Source organism: Panthera tigris, chromosome F2 (assembly GCF_018350195.1).
Source record: "Panthera tigris isolate Pti1 chromosome F2, P.tigris_Pti1_mat1.1, whole genome shotgun sequence".
Lineage (NCBI taxonomy): Eukaryota > Metazoa > Chordata > Mammalia > Carnivora > Felidae > Panthera > Panthera tigris.
Window position 1 is genome coordinate 18102398 of NC_056676.1, and position 21187 is coordinate 18123584.

The window sequence follows — 21187 nt, forward strand, 5'->3', positions numbered from 1 at the left end:
TGCAACAATGATTTCAGGAGTAGATTCCTTAGTGCCCCTTACCCATTTAGCCCATCCTCCCTCCCACAATCCCTCCCGTAACCCTCAGTTTGTTCTCCATATTTATGAGTCTCTTCTGTTTTGTCCCCCTCCCTGTTTTTATATTATTTTTGTTTCCCTTCCCTTATGTTCATCTGTTTTGTCTCTTAAAATCCTCATATGAGTGAAGTCATATGATTTTTGTGTTTCTCTGACTAATTTCACTTAGCATAATACCCTCCAGTTCCCTCCATGTAGTTGCAAATGGCAAGATTTCATTCTTTTTGATTGCCGAGTAATACTCCTTTGTGTATATGTATGTGTATATATTTCTTTATCCATTTATCCATCAATGGACATTTGAGCTCTTTCCATACTTTGGTTATTGTTGATAGCACTGCTATAAACATTGGGGTGCAAATGTCCCTTTGAAACAGCACATCTGTATCCCTTGGTTAAATACCTAGTACTGCAATTGCTGGGTCATAGGATAGTTCTAATTTTAATTTTTTGAGGAACCTCCATACTGTTTTCCAGAGTGGCTGCACCAGTTTGCATTCCCACCAGCTGTGTAAATGAGATCCTCTTTCCCTGCATCCTTGCCAACATCTGTGGTTGCCGGAGTTGTTAATGTTAACCATTCTGACAGGTGTCAGGTGGTATCTCATTGTGGTTTTGATTTGTATTTCCTGGATGATGAGTGATGTTGAGCATTTTTTCATGTGTCGGTTGGCCCTCTGGATGTCTTCTTTGGAGAAGTGTCTACTTATGTCTTTTGCCCATTTCTTCACTGGATTATTTGTTTTTTGGGTGTTGAGTTTGAGAAGTTCTCTACAGATTTTGGATACTAGCCCTTTATGTAATATGTTGTTTGCAAATATCTTCTCCCATTCTGTCAGTTGCCTTTTAGTTTTGCTGTTTCCTTCGTTGTGCACAAGATTTTTATTTTGATGAGGTCCCAGTAGTTCATTTTTGCTTTTGCTTCCCTTGCCTCTGGAGACATGTTGAGTAAGAAGTTGCTGCGGCCAAGGCCAAAGAGGTTTTTGTCTGCTTTCTCCTCAAGGATTTTGATGGCTTCCTGTCTTACATTTAGGTCTTTCATCTATTTTATTTTTGTGTATGGTGTAAGAAAGTGGTCCGGGTTCATTTTTCTGCATGTCTCTGTCCAGTTTTCCCAGCTCCATTTACTGAAGAGACTGTTTTTATTCCATCGGATAGTCTTTCTTGCTTTGTCAAAGATTAGTTGGCCATACTTTTGTGGGTCCATTTCTGGGTTGTCTATTCTGTTCCATTGATCTGAGTGTCTATTTTTGTGTCAGTACCATACTGTGTCAAATGTTTTTCTGCATCTATTGACAGGATCATATGATTCTTTTTTTATTATTAATGTGGTATACTGCATTGATTGATTTGTGAATATTGAACCATCCTTACAGTCCAGGTATAAATCCCACTTGATCATGGTGAATAACTCTTTTAACATAGTGTTGAATTGTTAGTATCTTGAGAATTTTTGCTTCCATGTTCATAAGGGATATTGTCCTGTAATTCTCCTTTTTAGCAGGGTTTTTGGTTTTAGAATCAAGGTAATGCCAGTTTTGTATGATGAGTTTGGAAGTTTTCCCTATTTTTTGGAACAGTTTGAGAAGAATAGGTATTAGCTCTTCTTAAGTATCTGGTAGAATTCTCCTGGGAAGGCATCTGGCCCAGGACTCTTGTCTGTTGGAAGAGTTTTGATTACTGTTTTAACTTCTTTCCTGGTTATGGGTCTGTTCAAATTTTATATTTTTTCCTGTTTCAGTTTTGGTAGTGTGTGAGTTTCTAGGAATGCTATTTCTTCCAGAATGTCCAGTTTGTTGGCATATAATTTTTCATAGTATTCTCTTTGTGTTTCTGTCATGTTGGTTGTGATCTCTCCTCTTTCATTCGTGATTTTATCTATTTGGGTACTTCCTCTTTTCTTCTTGAGAAGTCTGGCTAGGGGTTTATCAATTTTGTTAATTCTTTCAAAAAACCAGCTCTTAGTTTTGTTGGACTGTTCTACTGTTCTTTTGTTTCTATATCATTTATTTCTGCTCTAATCTTTATTATTTCCCTTTTCCTGGCTTTAGGCTTTATTTGCTGTTCCTTTTCTAGCTCCTTTGGGTGTAAAGTTAGGTTGTGTATTTGGGACCTTTCTTGCTTCTTGAGAAAGGCCTGAATTACAATATATTTCTCTCTTAGACTGCCTTTGATGCATCCCAAAGGGTTTGGGCTGTCATGTTTTCACTTCATTTGCATCCAGGTATTTTTTTAAAATTTTCATTCTTCTTTACTAGGATGTTGACCTCCATATATTTGAGGGCTTTCCACTTTTCCTCGTGGTTGACTTCAAGTTTCATGGCATTGTGATCTGAAAATATACATGGTATGATCTCAGTCTTTTTGTACCTGTTGAGGGCTGATTTGTGACCCAGTATGTGATCTATTCTGGAGAATGTTCCATATGCACTCAAGAAGAATGTGTATTCTGCTGCTTTAGGATGAAATGTTCTGAATATATTTGTAAATCCATCTGGATTGGTGTGTCATTCAAAGCTTTTTTTTTTTCCTTACTGATTTTTTGCCTAGGTGGTCTGTCCATTGCTTTAAGTGGGGGGTTTTAACATCCCCTATTATTATTGGATTATCAGTGAGTTATGTTTGTGATTTATTTATTTGGGTGCTTTCAAGTTGGGGGCATATTTATAATGGTTAGACCTTCTTGATAGTTAGACCCCTTAGAGAGTTTATGATAAATCTAGGAATAGATTTTCTGGGCCATGGATTTATACATGCCTTCTGTTTTACTAAATGCTATTTCAAAGTTAGTAAATACTCTCATGTGCAATGAATGAGAGTTCCCATTGCTCTACAACCTTACCAACCCTTGATATTATTAACCTTTTAGTTAAAAAAAAAAATCTAATGGGTTCATGAAATTTTGACTTCACATTTCTCTCATTTCACATTAAATAAATTGAACTGTGTGTGTACACACACACACACACGTATGCAATTCTATAAATTGTTCATTTATGCCCATTAAAAAAATTAAACTCTTATTCTCACATTCTGGGTATTAATCCTTTTGTTAAAATGCATCATGAACATCTTCCTTTCTTGTAGCTTATTGGTTCCTATTTTCATCATATCCTTGTTGTACATAAACTTCTTTCACAATTATATGTATACAGTTTTAAGAACTCATCTCTGCCCTATGATCATAAAGACGTTACCCTGTATTTTCTTTAAAAAGTTGTTTTAAAGTTTGTTTTCAAATGTAAGCCTTAAACCTCCTAGAAATAATTTTTTATAGGATGTGAGTTTGGGATTTAGTTTTCTGCTATGGAAGACCAATTGTGCCACTGTACCCATTTGGATGGTTCACTTTTTCTCTAGTGAGTTCATGTTCCACCTCTGTCAAATGTCAGGTTTCATTTGTGCGTGGAATTGCTCTATGTACTTTGGTTTATATTCATTCACCAAAACCACACAATGGTTGATATAGAATCAGGGTCTGATAGGATATGTCTCCTCACATTCTTCAAATTTCCTTGGCTATTTTTGACCCTTCTCCCTTCACACTGATTTGAAATTAAGGTTGAGCACATTAAAGATGTCTGCTCTATGCTGTTTTTTGTCATTAATGAATGTTGAATTTTTGCATGTAATCTTTCTTCTTATATTAACCATAGTTGTTATAATCAATTTTAATTAGTAATTTTCTATTGTTAAATTATCCTTATATTTCTGGGATAAGCTCCTTTGGTTATGATATGTATTATATTAGCTGGATTCAGGTTGCTAATATTTACATCTATATTCCTGAGACCTATAATTTCCTTCCTTCCTTATTTTGTCCTTGTCTGGTTTTGGTATCAGAGTTATATTATTATGGGAGAAAACCATCTAGGCTTAAAGCAGAAATTAAATATTAAAAGAAGACACACAGGGAGGAGTGTATCTTTGCTTTGTTTCATTGGTTTCTGCACATTATCCTTTTCAAATCTGAGTTGAAATCTTAGCTCATTAATTTGGAGACCTTATCCTTTTGTAATATATTTAAAACTACAAATTCCTCTTCAGTACTATGTTACATTCTATATGTTTTAATAGTTTTGTTTCCATTTAGTTGTAAATATTGAAAAATTTCCTTCATTTATTTAAATCACATTTTTAATTTTAAAACAGGCGAGTTTTCCTTAAATCCCATTTTCATAATTTCTAACAACTGCATTACAGTCAGAAAATATGGTCTATATGTATGGACTCTTTAGTATTTCTTGAACCTTGTTTTGTGACCTAGTGTATAGTCAATTTTTGTAAATGTTTCAGTTGGGCTTGAAAAGAATATGCAATCTCTAATTATTGGGAATGGATTCTATATGTGTTTATTAGATTAAATTTGCCACATGGTTTATATCTATATTCTTGCTAAAAATTTGCCTGTTTTCTTAATCACTGAGAATTGTGTTAAAAACATTTTAAATTTGTCATTTTTTTCTTATAATTGTCAAATTTTACTTGAGGTCATTAACATAGACTCATTTTAAAGCTCTTCATATCCAAATTACGTATTAAATAAGAAAGCTGTTTTCTAGTATTCTATTCTGGAGTGGATTTAATTTCCAAGACTAGCCAGAGCGTGTTCTTCTTCTGAGTGTCATTGTATTACATATGCTATATTTGTGATTTTTTATAACTCTCTAAGAATTACAGCTATTCTCCATCTGGTCAAAGCGGGAATGATCACAATGTAATGGCTGTTCAATCCTGAATAGGACAATTGAGAGACCTTCTTGCCTGAGTGCTTTAAGTAATAGGACATAGATCATTTCTCTTTCATGGTTTAGGTGGAGTTTCTAGAAAAAAGATGACCATATGACTATTTCCTATTATCCTAACATATGATAACCATAAAGTAGGGGGTGTGCTCTCTTTTTAATATGTGGGACTCTTTTTGGCGATAAATTTATACCACCCATACACACAGGAAAGGAGATGCCTACTAATCAAGTGCCATCTGGGCTAAGCAAGTTTAATTTCTAGACTACTATTGTTGCTGATGAGGAAGACTAGTAGTTGTGATCTGAAAGGCAGTCACAATGCACCACATGCCTCAGTGTGGCAGTATTTAGGTACTACACTCACCTCACTTCATCAATTTATTTAAAAATACTTTGTCAAAATAGATTTTAATTTGAAAATAAACAGAGAAGTTTTGAATATTATTTTGCTGGGAAAATATGTTTGGTATTAGGTTAGGGAATTTCTCAAAAGTGACAAAGAATGATTTCATATTCACCACTCGCCAAAACTATTTTGGTTTTCCCATAAATATATGCATGTCATATACCAAATTCATCAAATAAACTTAAATTTGAAGAAAAATTTCACAACTACTAAAGTCTTTGTATAGTGTGACAAAGTTGGGCTAAAGGGTTTCCCTCCTTTTCAGTTTTTGGATTTGATTGAATATTGCTTTCTTAGACTTACCCCAGGACAACTTGGAATGTCAGAGGTTTTTTTTAATTTTAGAATTGGTGTTACTGGCTTTAAAAAAGATATCCTTTACATTTTTTACATTTGTTTTTGTTCTAGAATCACTACAGAGGACCTAAGAATAATAACTATATTCAACAAGGGCACACTGGGATAACAAGTCATGTTACAGCTGAGGCCAAAGGAAGGGCACAGTTACCAGTCAAGCTGCAGAATAGCCTCATCTGGACTGAAGTAAAACTATTTAGGATGGAAATAGTTGTAATACCAACACAGGTGCATTTTAACACAAAGAAAGTATGTAAAATTTAATACGATGGAAATTAATTAGAGGAGTTTTCAAGGAGATTTTAAAAAGGGAGCTTGATCTATATAGATATTTGATGTCACACTGTGAGAAGCTCATTAAATACAAAATGGTAACTAAATAATAGTTTGAAAGCAAAATGAGCAAAAAGGTTCTGTGAATGAAGGATGGAGAATTGGAAAATCATATGCTAATCCTTTAAATTCCAGTTACTTTTATGCTTAATTTATACTCAGAACTACCCAGGGATTAATATAGCAGGCCAGTAATGATTGAAAAATCTATATTTTCTAAGTAAAATATAAATATTTGAAGTGCTCTGCATCACCAGGAAGACTATAATATCAGGTGCATGTCTGCTCTACTTTTTCCATTTAATACTATGCTTCATTTCTAGAGCTTTTATATGAGGTTGCCTAATAACAATGGTTAGTTATACTTAATTACTCAGGAACAACAGAGTAGAAGGCCACAACCAACTCTGTGGCATTATGGAAATCTATATCACAACTTTTTACCTACTAAAAGAAAGTACAGTTGTTCTCAGTTTGTAGGTCTCCAGTATACACAAATTTCAGCTTTCACAGTTTAAATAACGTCAGTCCTCCAACAAGTGCAGTTCAAGTTTTAGTCACCACGGCTAGATCTTTCATCTACAAACACTATATAAATAACAGATGTGCATCAAGATCTGTGACCAATTATGCCACTTCTTTTAAAGTTGGTCAGTGGGTGGATTGGTCACTGTGTGTCTGTTCTTCAATTTATACACCGACAGCAAAGTGTGAGGCCGTGTTTCCCCCTTTTCTCCCCCCACCTACGTGGCATTTTACAAAAATGGATGATGGTAAGAGGGAATGGGTTAACAGATGAAAGTGCAACAAAAGAATAAAAAGTGATAATGTAGAGGTGAAATTTGAACCACTTTTAATGGAGCTATAGAAGAAATGGCTGACCACAGGAAATGTTGACATGGTCACCATTCAACTCTGGATATGCAACCAGAGGAACTTAATGAAGATAAACTTGCGGACAAAAATGAGAAAAGTGCTTGTGATGAAAAGGGGGAAGATGATCCCAAAGTAAAGATGCTGTCAATATTTCACATTAAAGGAATTCTTAGATATTTTATGATTTGAAAGTGCAAAGGAAAAAAAAATTGGAAGCTGATCCAAACTAAGAAAGGAATATGCCAATTTGCCACAGCATAAAAATGATGCTAACTTCATGTAAGTTATATAATGTGAAGGCAAGCACTATCCAAATTACCCATAACTTTTTTTGACAAAGAAACAATATTTTTAATGTTTTTAAGAAAAATTTTTTTTAACGTTTATTTATTTTTGAGACAGAGAGAGACAGAGCATGAACGGGGGAAGGGCAGAGAGAGAGGGAGACACAGAATCTCAAACAGGCTCCAGGCTCCGAGCTGTCAGCACAGAGCCCGACGCGGGGCTCGAATTCACGGACCAGGAGATCATGACCTGAGCCGAAGTTGGCCGCTTAACTGACTTAGCCACCCAGGCGCCCTATTTTTAATGTTTTAAGTCATGGTGTAATAAATACTAGTTTTACTATTTTTTGATCATTTCCCTATGTATTTAAAACAGAGTTTTTAAACTTTTGACAAAAATAAATAGAGGTCACAGGAGAAACCTAATTTTCCCCCATTGATTTTTAAGATGGATTTTTATTGCTTCAGCTTTCATGGTCACTTTTACAGTCCTGCACTACTTGGAAGAAAAGCAAGGACTGTCTGTAGAAACAATGTCCAGAACATTTTCAAATACTGGACAGTGGAGTAAAATGGATGCAATGGATTTAAACTTAAACTGAACATTAACATATCCCCTGCTATGTAGAAGACCTTATAAATTGAATAAAAGGGTGAGAGCTGGGTTGGAGGATGCAAAGGATTAAAGAGTAGATTGGGGAGGATGGGAGAATATGGTGAGTTAAAGGTACTAAGAGGCTGGTAAGCAAAATGTTGTCATTACTTGCAGTGGTAGTGAGCAAAGTCAGACAACTTGAAAATACAGATCATTTTTATAAGATACACTTTTTTTTTTTTATCATGCAATTATGAACAAAGGCTTACTCAACTGAACCCATATTTGATCCAGGCTTAATAACCCTCTTAATTACTTATTTGTCCCCTGGCTTCGGGCACTTTTTTATACATACAGTTTAAGTCCTCTTCTCTAAAAGTTTTATTTTTAGTAATACATTTTTTTGAACCAAAACTTTGAGTTTTACACCTACATTTAAGGGTTTATATTTTTACCTTTAGTCACCAGCAAGACATAATGACACTGAAAGGGGTGGTTAGCCAAAGGAGTATTCCTAAGAAAGCTTTTTGATCCTTGGACAAAGAATCTTCCCATTCCGGAAAGCCTTCCCAGTTTAAGGACTTCTCCCACAACCACCAAATCTTCCTTAGAGCTCTGTCCTATACACACAACACACCATAGTCTCCAAATGTTTCTACTTACCCTGCCCAGAATCATCTCCTGGTTCTTAGAAAATAACTCCCCCTTCTCTGAAAGTCACCATTCCTATTTTTGGCTATTTGAATTATCTACGTAGAACATCTGAATCACATGCCAGATTTTGGCACCAGGATTAGCCATCACTAGTGCAGCGTACAGATGGGTGGGAATGTGTACTGGAGGTGTATTTGTAGTGTATCGGGCTGGACCTGGAGGGCTGAACTTTTAAATTAGGTAGCAGCAGAGGAATATGGTGGCTGACCTAGGAAACTAAGAAAAAAAATTTTTTTTTTTTTAATTTTTCGTGTGTGCTTTTCACTTTCTGTGACAGGATCAAATTAGATCCACCTGTATACTATACTTCTTCAAAGTCCGGAAGAACTTTCCATTTTAGACTGTTTTTGTCTCAATTTGCCCTTGGATCATCTCACCAATTCTTGTTTTATCTTTGGTCTGCTGCTGAGTTAAATAGAATTCAACCACCTAGAGTACAGGTAGTCTAAAATACCTGTAGGAATATATGACTCAAGCATAAACGAGTTTAGTATGAGAATGAAATGCATTCAGTTTTGACTGGGTTAAATTTGTTTTAAAAATATTTTTGTTTTGCTTAATATAGAAAATTTGGAAAATTCAGAAAAACATGAAGAAAATAAAAACCACCCATAATTCTTTTAGCATTTAGCATATTTCTCATGCATATATATTTCAGAGACAAATTTTACCACATTGACATTATAATATCCATGTCTTTTATTTTTTGATATAGCAAGTCATGGACAGTTTCTTATATCATTAAATACTCCTCCAAAATATTTTTAAGTCAGGGCTAGCAATCATTTCCTTTATGCCTCCCTCCTTTGCTTTTATGCTTGGAAAAGTTTTCCTCAGTTGGAAATCAAATATTTCTCTGAGTTACCTTCTAAAAATTCCATGAATAAAAACCCTGGCAAAATTTACTTAAGCAATATAGAATTGGAGGCAGAAATAAAGTGCTATGCATAATTCTGAGCCACCTAGGACCAGCCATGGCTTGAGATATCCAATCTGGGAGACAGATAACTTCAAACTCTCAAAAGTGAACAAAACCCAAACTGCCTCATTCAGTTGGAGATGTTTTGAGAAATGAAGCAAATGAATGATTTTTTCCTTTGAAGTGTATGTATATAAATATGTAAATATATAAATATATGTAAATATAAAATATATAAATATCTATATAAATATGTGTACCTGTATATTTGTTTCCTTCTCCTTATAGATCTAATTTTCTTCCTTTGATGAATTTAGTATATGTATAGTTCCTCTTGGCCCATGACAAATTTAAGAACACTTTATTATGAACAGGTAGGATTTCTTTTTTTATTTAAATTTCAGTTTATAGTGTATTGTTATTTTCAGGTGTACAATTTAGTGATTCATCACTTACATAAAACACCCAGTTCTCATCACTACAAGTGCCCTTCTTAAACTATCACTCATTTAACTCATCCCCTGCCTACCACCCCTCCACTAACCCTCAGTTTGTTCTCTACAGTTAAGAATCTGTTTCCTGTGGTGCCTGAATGGCTCATTTAGTTAAATGTCTGACTTTGGCTCAGGTCATGAGCTCACAGTTGATGGATTTGAGCCCCGTGTTGGGCTCTGTGCTTGTCAGCACAGTGCCCATTTCGCATCCCCTGTCTCCCTCTCTCTCTGCCCCTCCTCTGCTCACTATCTCTCAAACAAAATAAAACAGAATAAAATAAAAGTCTATATTCTGGTTTGCCTCTCTTTCCTCCCCTTCCCCTCCCACCGCCCAACACAGGTAGTGTTTCTTAAAGCTCTTTTTTGGTCTCATGGTAAAGGAGCATCTGTAGAACACAATCCAATAGTAGGTCCAGTAAGTCTGCTTCCTCTTTTCCTTCCCCCCACAAAAACCCCCACAATACCATGTATAGAACATCTGCTAACCTGGTATAGGCAAGCATTTAACAAAAGAAAGATTTTGCAATCCAAGCATATCTGTTTCCCTACGAGACATAAATATTTGTGATATGAATACTAGAAAAAAGGGAGAGGTGGCAAGTATTAAAATCAAAAGTGATGGCTCTATATTTTTCAACATAATTTTCAATTTAAAAAATAAAAACCCACAATCATGTATTTTGCACTTTAAAAATGTCTTCCAACCAGCAGTTATTCGAGATAATGAACTATCAGTTACATGTTGATAATGAATTCAATTTGAACAATTTCCAGAATAACAAAATAATCGAGCCTATCTCCTTATTTAAGCCAGGTAGTTTGCTTTTGTATCACTGTTTTCTGAGCTTTGTGTGTCCAAGATATTCATGGATCCATCTGCTAAATTAGAGTGGGAAGCAGAAGTGGAAGGGGCTCTCAGGGCATGGCACAGGATAATCAATCTGGCCGACAAAAAGGACATATGGAACCAGAGCCACATCTTTATACTTCTGGTGTCCATGGCATAGTGAGTCATGTCACTTGAGGATTATACAGCAGGGAAGAAAGAGCAATGATAAAACTGCCTCTGATTCTCTAGGCAAGACATAGTACCTGGTTCCAGAGAATGGAATCCAGGAATTTGAGACCTGGGTATTATTTTCATAATAAATTTTTCATTTTGAGATATAATTGTAAGAATACAAAGAAATCCCACGTACCCTTTCCTACTTCCTCCAAATAGCAACATCTTCAGGAGCTATAGCATAATACCAGAATCAGAATACTAACATTAATCAAGACACAGAATTTTCTATCACCACAAGCATCCCTCAGGATGCCCTTTTATGGCCACATCCACTTTCTTCCCATCTCCACCTCTTCTTAACCCCAGCAACTACCAATATGTTCTCCAGTGCAATAATTTTATCACTTCATGAACATTATATGAATGAAACCACACAGTATCTACCTATTTGGGATTATTCATTCAGCATAACTCTCTGGAGATTCATTTAGGTTGCTTTGTGTTTCCATAATTTGTTCCTTTTTATTGCTCAGTAGTTTTCCATGGTATGAATGTACTAGTTTGTTTACCCATTTGGGCATGGAAGGCTATTTGGATTGTTTCCAGGTTTTGACTATTATAAATAAAGCTGCTATAAACATTTATGTGCAGGGTTTCGAGCAAACATAAGTTTTAATTTCTCTAGGATAAATGCCAAGAGCGCAATACTGGGTCATATGGTAGTTGCATGTCTATTTTAAAAAGAAATTGTGTGGAAGTGCTGAATCACTCTACTATACACCTAAAAATAATATTATACTGTATGTTAACTGGAATTTAAATAAAAACTTAAAACAATAAACTGTTAACTGTTTTTGAGAGTTAGCTCTATCATTTTACATTCCCACCAGCAATGTAGGCCTGATCCAGTTATTCTATATCCTTCCCAGCATTTGGTGGTGGGGTCTCTCTTTCTCTTATTTCAGTCATGCTGATAGGTGTGTAATGATAGCTTTTTGTAGTTTTAATTTGAATTGTCTAATGGCAACTTTTTATGTATTTTGCCATCTGTATACTCTTAGGTAAAACGTCTCTTTAGGCCTTTTGCCCATTTTCTCACTGAATTGCTTGCTTTCTTTGCATCAAGTTTTGAATTTTTATACTTCAAATCCGAGTCCTTTATCAGATATGTGGTTTGCATATATTTTCTCCCAGCTTGTAGTTTGTCTTTTTTGTCCTCTTAAGAGGGTCTTTCACACAGTACAAATCTATAATTTTGATTAAGTTTGATGTCCAATCTATCAACTTTTCCTTTATGGAACATGCTTTTGATGTCAAATCTAAGGACTCTTTACCCTAGCTTTACACCCTGGAGATTTTTTCCTTTTTACTAAAAGTTTTATAGCTTTACATTTCAGTCAGTGATTAATTTGGAGTTAAGTTTTGCATAAAGTACGAGACTTAGATTGTAGTTTATTTGCCTATGGAAGCCCACTTTCTCCAGCACCATTTATTGAAAAGGCTCTTTCTCCTCCATTGCATTGCTTTTCACTTGTCAAAAATCTGTTGGTCTATTTCTGGATCCTTTATTCTCTTCCATTTATCTCAGTCTATTTCTTCACCAACACCTCACATTTTTGATTATTGTAGCTATGTATCTTGAAATTGGGTAGAATGATTCTTTTGGTTTTATTCTCTGGATTTTGTATTCTTTTTCTATGTTTTTAAGGTGAGAGCTTAGGTTGTTTTGAGACTTTTCCTAATGTATGCATTGAATGCTATAAATTTCCGTCTCCATGGCTTTAGCTGGGTCCCACCAACTTTAATATGTTACATTTTCATTTTCATTCAGCTCAATGTATTTTTTAAAACTTAACTTGAGATTGTATCTTTGATCCATGGATAATGTAGAAGAATGTTATCTTCCAAGTGTTTGGATGTTCCTGTTATCTTTCCCCTTTTGATATCTAGTTTGATTTCATTGTGGTCAGAGAACAGTCTGCATGATTTTCATTCTTTTAAATTTGCTGAGGTCTGTTTTTTGACCCAGAATATATTCCTTGAATATTTGGAACATAGGCACTTGAAAATAATGTGCACTCTGCTGTTGGTGGGCAGAGCGATTTATAAATGTTGTTTAGATCCTGTTGGTTGATGGTGTTGTTGAGTTTATGTCTTTATTGATTTTCTAATGATTTCTCTGTACATTGGGTGGACTTGTATTGGGGGAGTGGACTCAGTCACAGTGGGTGGGGTGTCATGTCTTTGTGAGTTTACTCCAGGAGTGCTACCAGATTCTCTCAGTGAAGATCTGAGACAAATCTCCTCATCGTTTGAGTAAGAAGAGGAAAAACAAGTTTTGAAATTCACCAGAGTATCCTGTTCTTCTTAATAAGGCCTGCCTTGAGGGTAATCTAGTTAACCTGAGCCTAACCCGCTGGGGTTTTATCCGAGCATAACTGACCTAGGAAAGAGGAACACCCCACTCTGCCTACCCTCACTGTCTTGCTCTCCTGTCCTGCCTGACAGAAATGACTGGGAGCATGCAGGAGGTTACAACCCTCGGGGCTCGGGGGCAGTGGAGACAAGACTGATGGGGGCTAAGAATGCCTCCCTGCCACATACCCAACAGGCTACTACAGGCCTGTCATTGAAGGCAGTGCCTTATACCCAGTACATCATGCCTGGCTCACAAGTAAAAATTTTAAGGCAGACTCAGAGGCAAAAACCAGTTTGCAGAGACGCAGAAAGCATGAGAACCAGTCTCAAACACACATAGATGTTGGAATTCTGAGACCAGGATATAAAACAATGATGATTAATATGCTCAGGTTTCTAGAGGATAAAATAGCATGCAAGGACAGATTGACAATGTTAGAAGAGAGATGGGAATTCTAGAAAAGAATGAAAAAATGCTAAAGTAAAAAAAAACATGTAATTGTGAACAATGAACTTGATAGGTTTATTAGTAGACTGCACACAGCTGAGGACAGAATTAGGGAACTTGTACTGGAGAGAGATCAATAGGAATTTCTCAAAGTAAAAAGGAAAGAGGGGGAGGGAGGGACAGAGGGAGGGAGAGAAGGAAAACCAGAGCAGAACTAAGAACTGTGGGACAATATTAAAGGTGTAACACATTTGCAATGGAATACCAGGCGAAGAAAGAGGAACAAGATTAGAAGAAATAATGGCTATCAATTAAAAGAAAAAAGGACATTAAGTAATAGATCCAGGAGGTTCAGAGAACACCAAGCACAATAAACACCAGAAAATCTGTACATGGAGGACGTCTTGCTCCAATTGGAAGAGCATGTGACTCTTGATCTCGGTGTCATGAGTTTGAGCCCCACATTAGGTGTAGAGGTACTTAAATAAACTAAAAAGGATCTGTACATAGGAATATCATCAACTGCAGGAAATTAAAGAAACAGCAAAAAGGGAACAGGGTCCACTGGGGAAAACCACTCACCTACACAGGAACACAGATGGGACTACAAAAAGACTTCCCTTTAGAAACCATGCAACCAAGGACTGGAGTGGAATAAAAAAGCCACCAAATTAAAAACCTGTAGCCTCTGAAGTTATCCTTCAAAAGTTAAGGAGAAATGAAGACTCGCACAGATCAAAAGTTAAGGTATTGCTGGTACATCTGCCATGCAAAAAGTATAAAAAAATTTCTTCAGGGTGAAGGAAAATGATATAAGCCACCTCCATAGACACTCACCTACACTTCCATGAACACATGGATTTAATGAGAAAAACAGGCTCCATTGAACATCCATGAAAATCTCTGACCCTGCCAGTTGTATTGCTTCCTTGTGTGTTGTTACAAGTGGATATCTACTCTCTTGGTTCGTACCTCTGGGGACACCCTTCAGTCTGGTACCCCTGTCCCCACCCACCCATTGACAAAAGACCAGGACAGAGGGAGCCTCAGAGGGAGGAGGTCTCTGGGACCAGGTTTCTGTGAATGGGGGGAATGAGCCTCAATCAGGGATGGGTGCCCCTATGCCTGAGATATGTGCAGAGGAGAGAAATGGTATGGCCCTGCCATAACCCTCTAGAGGTGCTGACAGAGGCCCAGGTCCAAGCTGGAATCAGCCTGTCCACTTCTCCCATGCACTGTGTAAAATAGTCTCCCTTTCTGTCCACCGAACAAGCAAAGGAAGGCAGTAGGGTCTTCTAGAACTTGGGCACGCCCTCCCTCAGTCCAACTGATGTCAGTCCTGGTTGCCAGGCACTGGTTTGTGTTGGAGATGGAACCCTCCTTGGGGTTCTAAGCAGTTACTTGTGGCCCATAGGACACTGGTGCTGGGAGGCAGAGCCACAAGGCCCTTTGGAGCCAGCTGGTGGCCACTGAAATGTCTCCCCAGCTGGTCCTGGAGCAGCTGTGGGCTGCCTTGCTGGTGATGTATGAAAGTATGCCAAACATGCCAGGAGACTCTGGGTTTCTCTGGGTGATCCTCATATGCACTGCAGTGATGGTGTTCATAGTAAAGAGTGGACACAGTTTAAGAAGAGGAAAGGGGCTTCTTAGGAGGCAATATGCCCAGAATGAAGCATCTGGGAAAGGTGTGGAGGAGACAGGACTAAAGGCACAAGCCCGTGAAGCTCTCACACCACCTGGGTGGGAGGCCAGTCCTCTCCCATTACAACCCTTGCTCTGGCTGCCCTGAAGGATAAATCTCAGCTGGTTTTCAGAGGAGGACACTGTGCAACTGCTGAAGGAAATTCAAAAAAGCCAGCCCGTAAGACCTTCTCAACTAACTGATGAAAATCCCATCTTGGGAGCATCACAAAAAGATAGAGAACCCTGTGGGAGGAAAATAACAGAAGGCTCAAATGATAGCCCTGATCTGCATGGAAGTCTAGCCCTCCTGGTCCAGAAAACTGGCAGCTGAGGCAGAGAGTGCAGGACAAGGCAGAGGAGGAAGGAAGGCCAGAGCTTCCCAATCCAGAAGTACACCAGGATGCCAGTGAGGATGGGAGCCACTTCAAGACCGTAGGCCAGACCATGCTGAAGTTGCTGCATGTGCTGGAGCTCATTAGACATCACATAGAAGGTTGGGGCTCAGGAGAGGCGGGGAGGAGAGTGGAAAATGGTGATGGCTCCATTCACCTGTCAGCAGTCCATCAGAAAATCCATGGCCATGCCACTGTGCCTTGGGCAGGTGTCATGTGGAGAACAAGTTGTCCAGAGAACTGATGGAGGAAAATCAGAGGATTGCGAAGCTCAGAGGACAAATAACAAGCCTCCAAGCTGAGGAAGTGTCTTTTCACATTGAAAATGCCTACCTGGAAAGTGAGATTCAGAAGTTCCAGCTGAAGCTCAAAATAAAGCTTGAGATGTGGGAAGAGCACATCCTGCATCTGGAGAGAAACTCGGCAGAAGAGAAAACACACCTCTTGGAAATGGAGAAGCAACTTCCCAAGGTGTACAGGAGCCTGAATGCCACCCGTCAAACCCTCAACCTCTACAAGAAGATGGCCGAGGACCTGGGCAGAGAATTTCAGAGAACCCCCTCCTCCTTCTATGAGGTCTTTCTGGGTGAGGAGAGGGATCACAAGAGCCGGAGGGTGGCTCTGACAATGGAGAGAGAGCTCTACCAGCTGAGGACAGAAATCCATTGCCTCAGGCAGAGGCTGGCCCAGTTAGGTCCACAGTCCAGCCTGTCCCACAGGGATAAGCTGCCTCTGCTCATGCTCTTCTGCCCCCAGCCTCCCACTTCCTTTGAGGGTGGGGGCTCCCCTACATCTCCAGGAACCCCAGGAGAGTATGTGCTGGGAGGGCTCTGAGGCCTGGGATCACCTGCAGGTCTGACTCAGCTTCCAAGCAGCCATCAACACCTACAACCACAGCACAACCGCACCTGTGCTTCTCCCTCAAGCCATACCCATTGTTCCTTTTAGTTCAGATCCACCCTATTATTTAACTGATACTACATAGTTCTTAGACAAGTTCCCTATAGCAGTATGACTGAGGTAGTATTTTTCAATAAATGTTAAATATAAAAAATAAAATAAAAACACCCAATTACTGATACTACTAGTACTGAGAGTTGATTTTATTAAGTGATTATATGCCAAGTGCTCTATTAATTCTTTTACGTGTATTTTATCATTTAATTTTCCCAATAACCCATTATTGGTCACGTATTATTATTACTGAGGTTCCGAGAGGTTAAACAACTTGCCCCAAGATCACACAGCTAGTAAACAGCAGAGCTGGCATTCCAATCCAGGGTTGTCTAACTACTAATTGGTGTGTAAGTAACTTCTATGCAATATGCTATTCTATAAGGATCCCAGAAGGGCTTGATAAATTTTGTCCTAGTTCACATTTGAGTAAGGATGCAAATGTTATAGTGGTAGCTATGGGGAAAGTCCCACCAAAGTATGGTGGGCAGCCTCTAAGGGGTCTCCAGTGATTTGCATGTTTGGTATTCATATTCTTGTATAATCACCATGCCCCCCCCCCACCCCACTTTGAATATGGTCTGGTACTACTGACTCACTTCTAATTAACAGAATAGGGCAAACGCGATAGAATGTCACTGTTGAGGTTAGTTTACAAAGAGGCTGTTTTGCTCTCCCTCACTCTCTCATCTACCCTGAAGGAAGCCAGGTGGTGTATTGTGAGCTGCATTATGGAGAGGCCCACGTGGCAAGGAATGAACGTCTATTACTAATAGCCCTGGAGGACCTCTGGCTGCTAGCAGCCATGTGAGTGAGCTCAAAAACAGATCTCCCCCCACAAGCCTCGAGATGACTAAAGATCCAGCTGACATCTTGACTGCAGCCTGTGAGAGACCCTGAGCCAGAGGTACATGGCTAGTCACACCAGAATGGCTGACCCACAGAAACTGTCAGGTTATAAATGCGGTTTTAAGCTGTGCAGTTTGGGGAAAGCATTCAAGAAAGAGAGAAAACAAAACAATGAACCCAAACTTTTGGCTTCTGATACCACTCCCTCTCAAGGGATTGAAATTCCAGAGAAATCAAGAGATGGTAGAATCTAGTAGATTGGGATAAAAATTGTAAGAAAAGTGGACCTCTGTTCTGTTCACCATGTCTCTCTGAGAGGACATCATCTCACTTGACCCTCATATGCCAATAACCTGCAAATACAGGAGAAGACAACTGGCAGTGTGTCATGAGTCAGCCGAGAGAGGGCTGGACACAGCATCCCAGAGCCTCCTAGAAGGCAAAGAGCAAGCTCAGAGGTTCCCTGGTACCCCTAGAGAAGGCATGGAAATGAGATGAGTTGAGAGCCTGGGACTTGGTCATGGAACTTCTGTGGTAGAGGGGAGGTGGCCTGTGAAAGAGACACTACCTGGAGCCCCTTCTTGGACCAGCAGCCTCCTGCTTATTTTGGGAGGCTGAGAATTTAATAAGGGACTGAATTCGTGTATAAGAGACGATGTTCTAATGCTTAGCATATTTAAAGTTATTTAAATCATTGACATCCCCTTTCCCTTAGTCCCCACTATCGCCATTAGTGGGAATGGTGGCTTCAAAGCAAGATGAGAACCTCTCCTATAAGCCTGTAATGTGTAAATGTCAGTGCACAACAGTCACTGCTACCACCTTAGCAGCCCCATTGCTTTCACAAGGACACAGGGACAAGTGACACCTAAGGCTTCTTTTCCCAGTTTCTGGTTACTGCCCTGACTCGGATGGGATATTTAAGTGATTAAGTGGAGGAGCAGGTGAATGGCCATGAAGAAGAGTGAGAGGGGCATGGAAAGGGTAGCAGAGACATGGGAATTGCTAGACCCCCATGGTTTGAAGATGACCTGGTGAAAGAGGGATGAAGCTTTTCCTTACTCATCTTTGGTGAAATGGAACCTAGACTTAATTGATGCTTCTTGCTCTTGCTCCAAAATCAACTACCCTCGATTGATCATCATTCTATATACCTCATCTTTTTTCTGTGGTTAAACTGTCCTCCTCCTTTTTGGAAACTTAGCTTGGGTTATGGGGCTGCCACATATGGCTCTACAGATTGTGCACTGAAAAAATCCAGGTGGTACCATTTATACCCAATGAGATGACTTGACAGGTCATCTCCCAAAAATCTTTCCACATCATTATTAGTGGATTCTCATTATTCCCATTAACAAATATTTGAAGATTAAATGCCAGGTGCTGTTCTAGGTTCCAAGGACTTAGCAATGAACAGGATAGAGTTTCTGCCATTGGCAGTGGTACAGGAAGAGACAGACCATAACCACATGAACAAATAAGTAAGCACATGTGAGGGTAAGGTAAATTGGGAGATACATTCTTATGTTCTTCAATAATACACAGGACCACAGTTTATAAACAATAGATGTTCTATATGTAACCATGTTTCCTCCTTTCCCTTTTGAAACATAAGGCAGCAGACAATATGTTGTATGTACTAACAATGGGTATTTACTACAAGTTAATAGAGTTAATCCTTATTAGACTTTATATTTGTCCTACCAGGATATTTTAAGAAAATATGAATTCTTTAATACACTTAGTGGGAATAGTTAAAATTTTTTTATTATATCATATTTATAAAATTAAATAAACTTATGTGGGTTTGGTAGTGGCAGAGAGGCAGATTTTACAAATTTAGTAAATCTTTGACATTTGTGAGGGACATTTTCCCAAGACTAGGAGTGTTCTCAAAATCACAAACCTCAGCAGGGCACATAATTTTCCCACAAAATACTGTGAAATAGAAGTAAAATATTTAAAGATCTTTTGTATTCTTAATGGTTCCCTATACACACAGGGCTAAAGAAATTTGTAGGGTTATTTTCTAGCTTAGAACCTTTATTTCCTTAGACTTTTTCACTTTTATTACCAGTACTAGTGGTTGATTTTCTTTTTAGAGTTTTAAAAATTACTAGTAAGTGTAAAAATAACCTTGAAAGTCATTGCATTCTTGATGATGGATAGAAAATTTCAAAACATATATCAAGATGTTGGTCCATGAGTTTGGCCCATGCATGAGATAGAGACCCACCTGATACACTAGCATCAGAGGACTTATGATTTAAATGAAGCCTTTGGATAATAAGAAATCACTATGAATCTTCAATCACTAGAGTTGCTGAAAAGCACTAAAACTGAACACAAAATCCACAGATGCCAAAGGTCTTTGGGATTACATTGCAGATCCATAGCAGGAGAGCAAAATGCAATTGCTTGCTCATCCCTTTATTGCTAAAGTATATGTGACATCATTGTGATAAGTGATGTAGACTTTTCCAACTTGGATAGTGTATGAGAAACTTCTCTGAAGCACCATAAATTGGATGTTTATCTTTTTGCAACATATCAGCTACCTGGCTAGTTTCTAATTTGTTTACGAATTCATAAGTGCTCTGAAACTGATTCTTTCTCTTTAATGAGTGTTGGCAACTCCAACCTCTAAGGGCAGAGGTGAGGATAAACTGAGCCAGGTTATGAGAGGTCTTCAGAAACATGAAAGTGACCGAGCAAAATCAAGGTGTTATTACTCAATCAGGTATTGCTGGCTTCCAGTTGCTGGTTTTGCTCCTTGAACTGAATAAAAACACATGGGAAGCATCGATTAGCTAAAATGGACATTGTATAAAGGGTTTAACTTACTTCTTTTACAAACCACTGACAAAAGGCAGGACCAATCCATTCTCTTGCATGAATACCACAGTCTATCCAGACAGCTCTTTTGTAAGTTCGTGATCTTCTGCCCAGCTGAAAACAAGAGTGTTCATAGTAACCAAGTCAGGCTTTTATTTTTAGATTCACTGAAAAGCATAATTTAATAAGGTTTCAGAATAGTTCTTCACTATAGTTTGATTAATTAGGTAACTCACAAAAAAGATAAAGAGATTTCCTATCTTTCCAGAAGTCCAGGCTTGTTTATGCAGAAACCATGACTTTATTGCCTGAATTACAAATCAAATAACTGGAAAATACACAAAAAGGGCAATCCCTTAAATAGGCTTGCTTCTCCTTTAATATAATTTGTGACTGTTAAGTAAAATGCTAAATTCCCCTTCCTCCCAAGCATTCTAAAACAATCAGCTTCAAAATCCCAAGGAATATTTCTTTAAGTAATAACTATGTTTTATAGGTGGACAAAGTCAAATTTTATTACAACACAAAATGGAAAAGCAAAACAATTTGATTTGTAGAATCAAATGACAGATTTTTCTTTATAATCTTATTATATCTATATTACTTAAATGTGGTTTCTAACTCAGTAATAAATAGGTAGCTATTAACATTATTTCATAGGGAATCTAGTTTTCATTCATTACTTTACTCAACTAACACTTCAGGAAATCCTTTGGGGATATTGTTCTTGACACTGGAGATTCAAAGAAGAAAAGACAAGGAATTTATACGCTGGTAGGGAGGGCAGACATGGGAACA

The 21187-nt window shown here is 38.1% G+C and overlaps 1 protein-coding gene across 2 annotated transcripts in view; it reads right to left on the reverse strand.

Moving 5' to 3' along the window:
- Positions 1-21187, reverse strand: part of CPA6 (carboxypeptidase A6) — a 360254-nt gene that overhangs the window by 75498 nt on the left and 263569 nt on the right. For both annotated transcript variants that reach the window (XM_042973342.1, XM_007080679.3), the window contains exon 6: positions 20399-20503. In XM_042973342.1, the coding sequence (XP_042829276.1) occupies positions 20399-20503 (105 nt within the window). The remainder of the gene's footprint in view (positions 1-20398; positions 20504-21187) is intronic.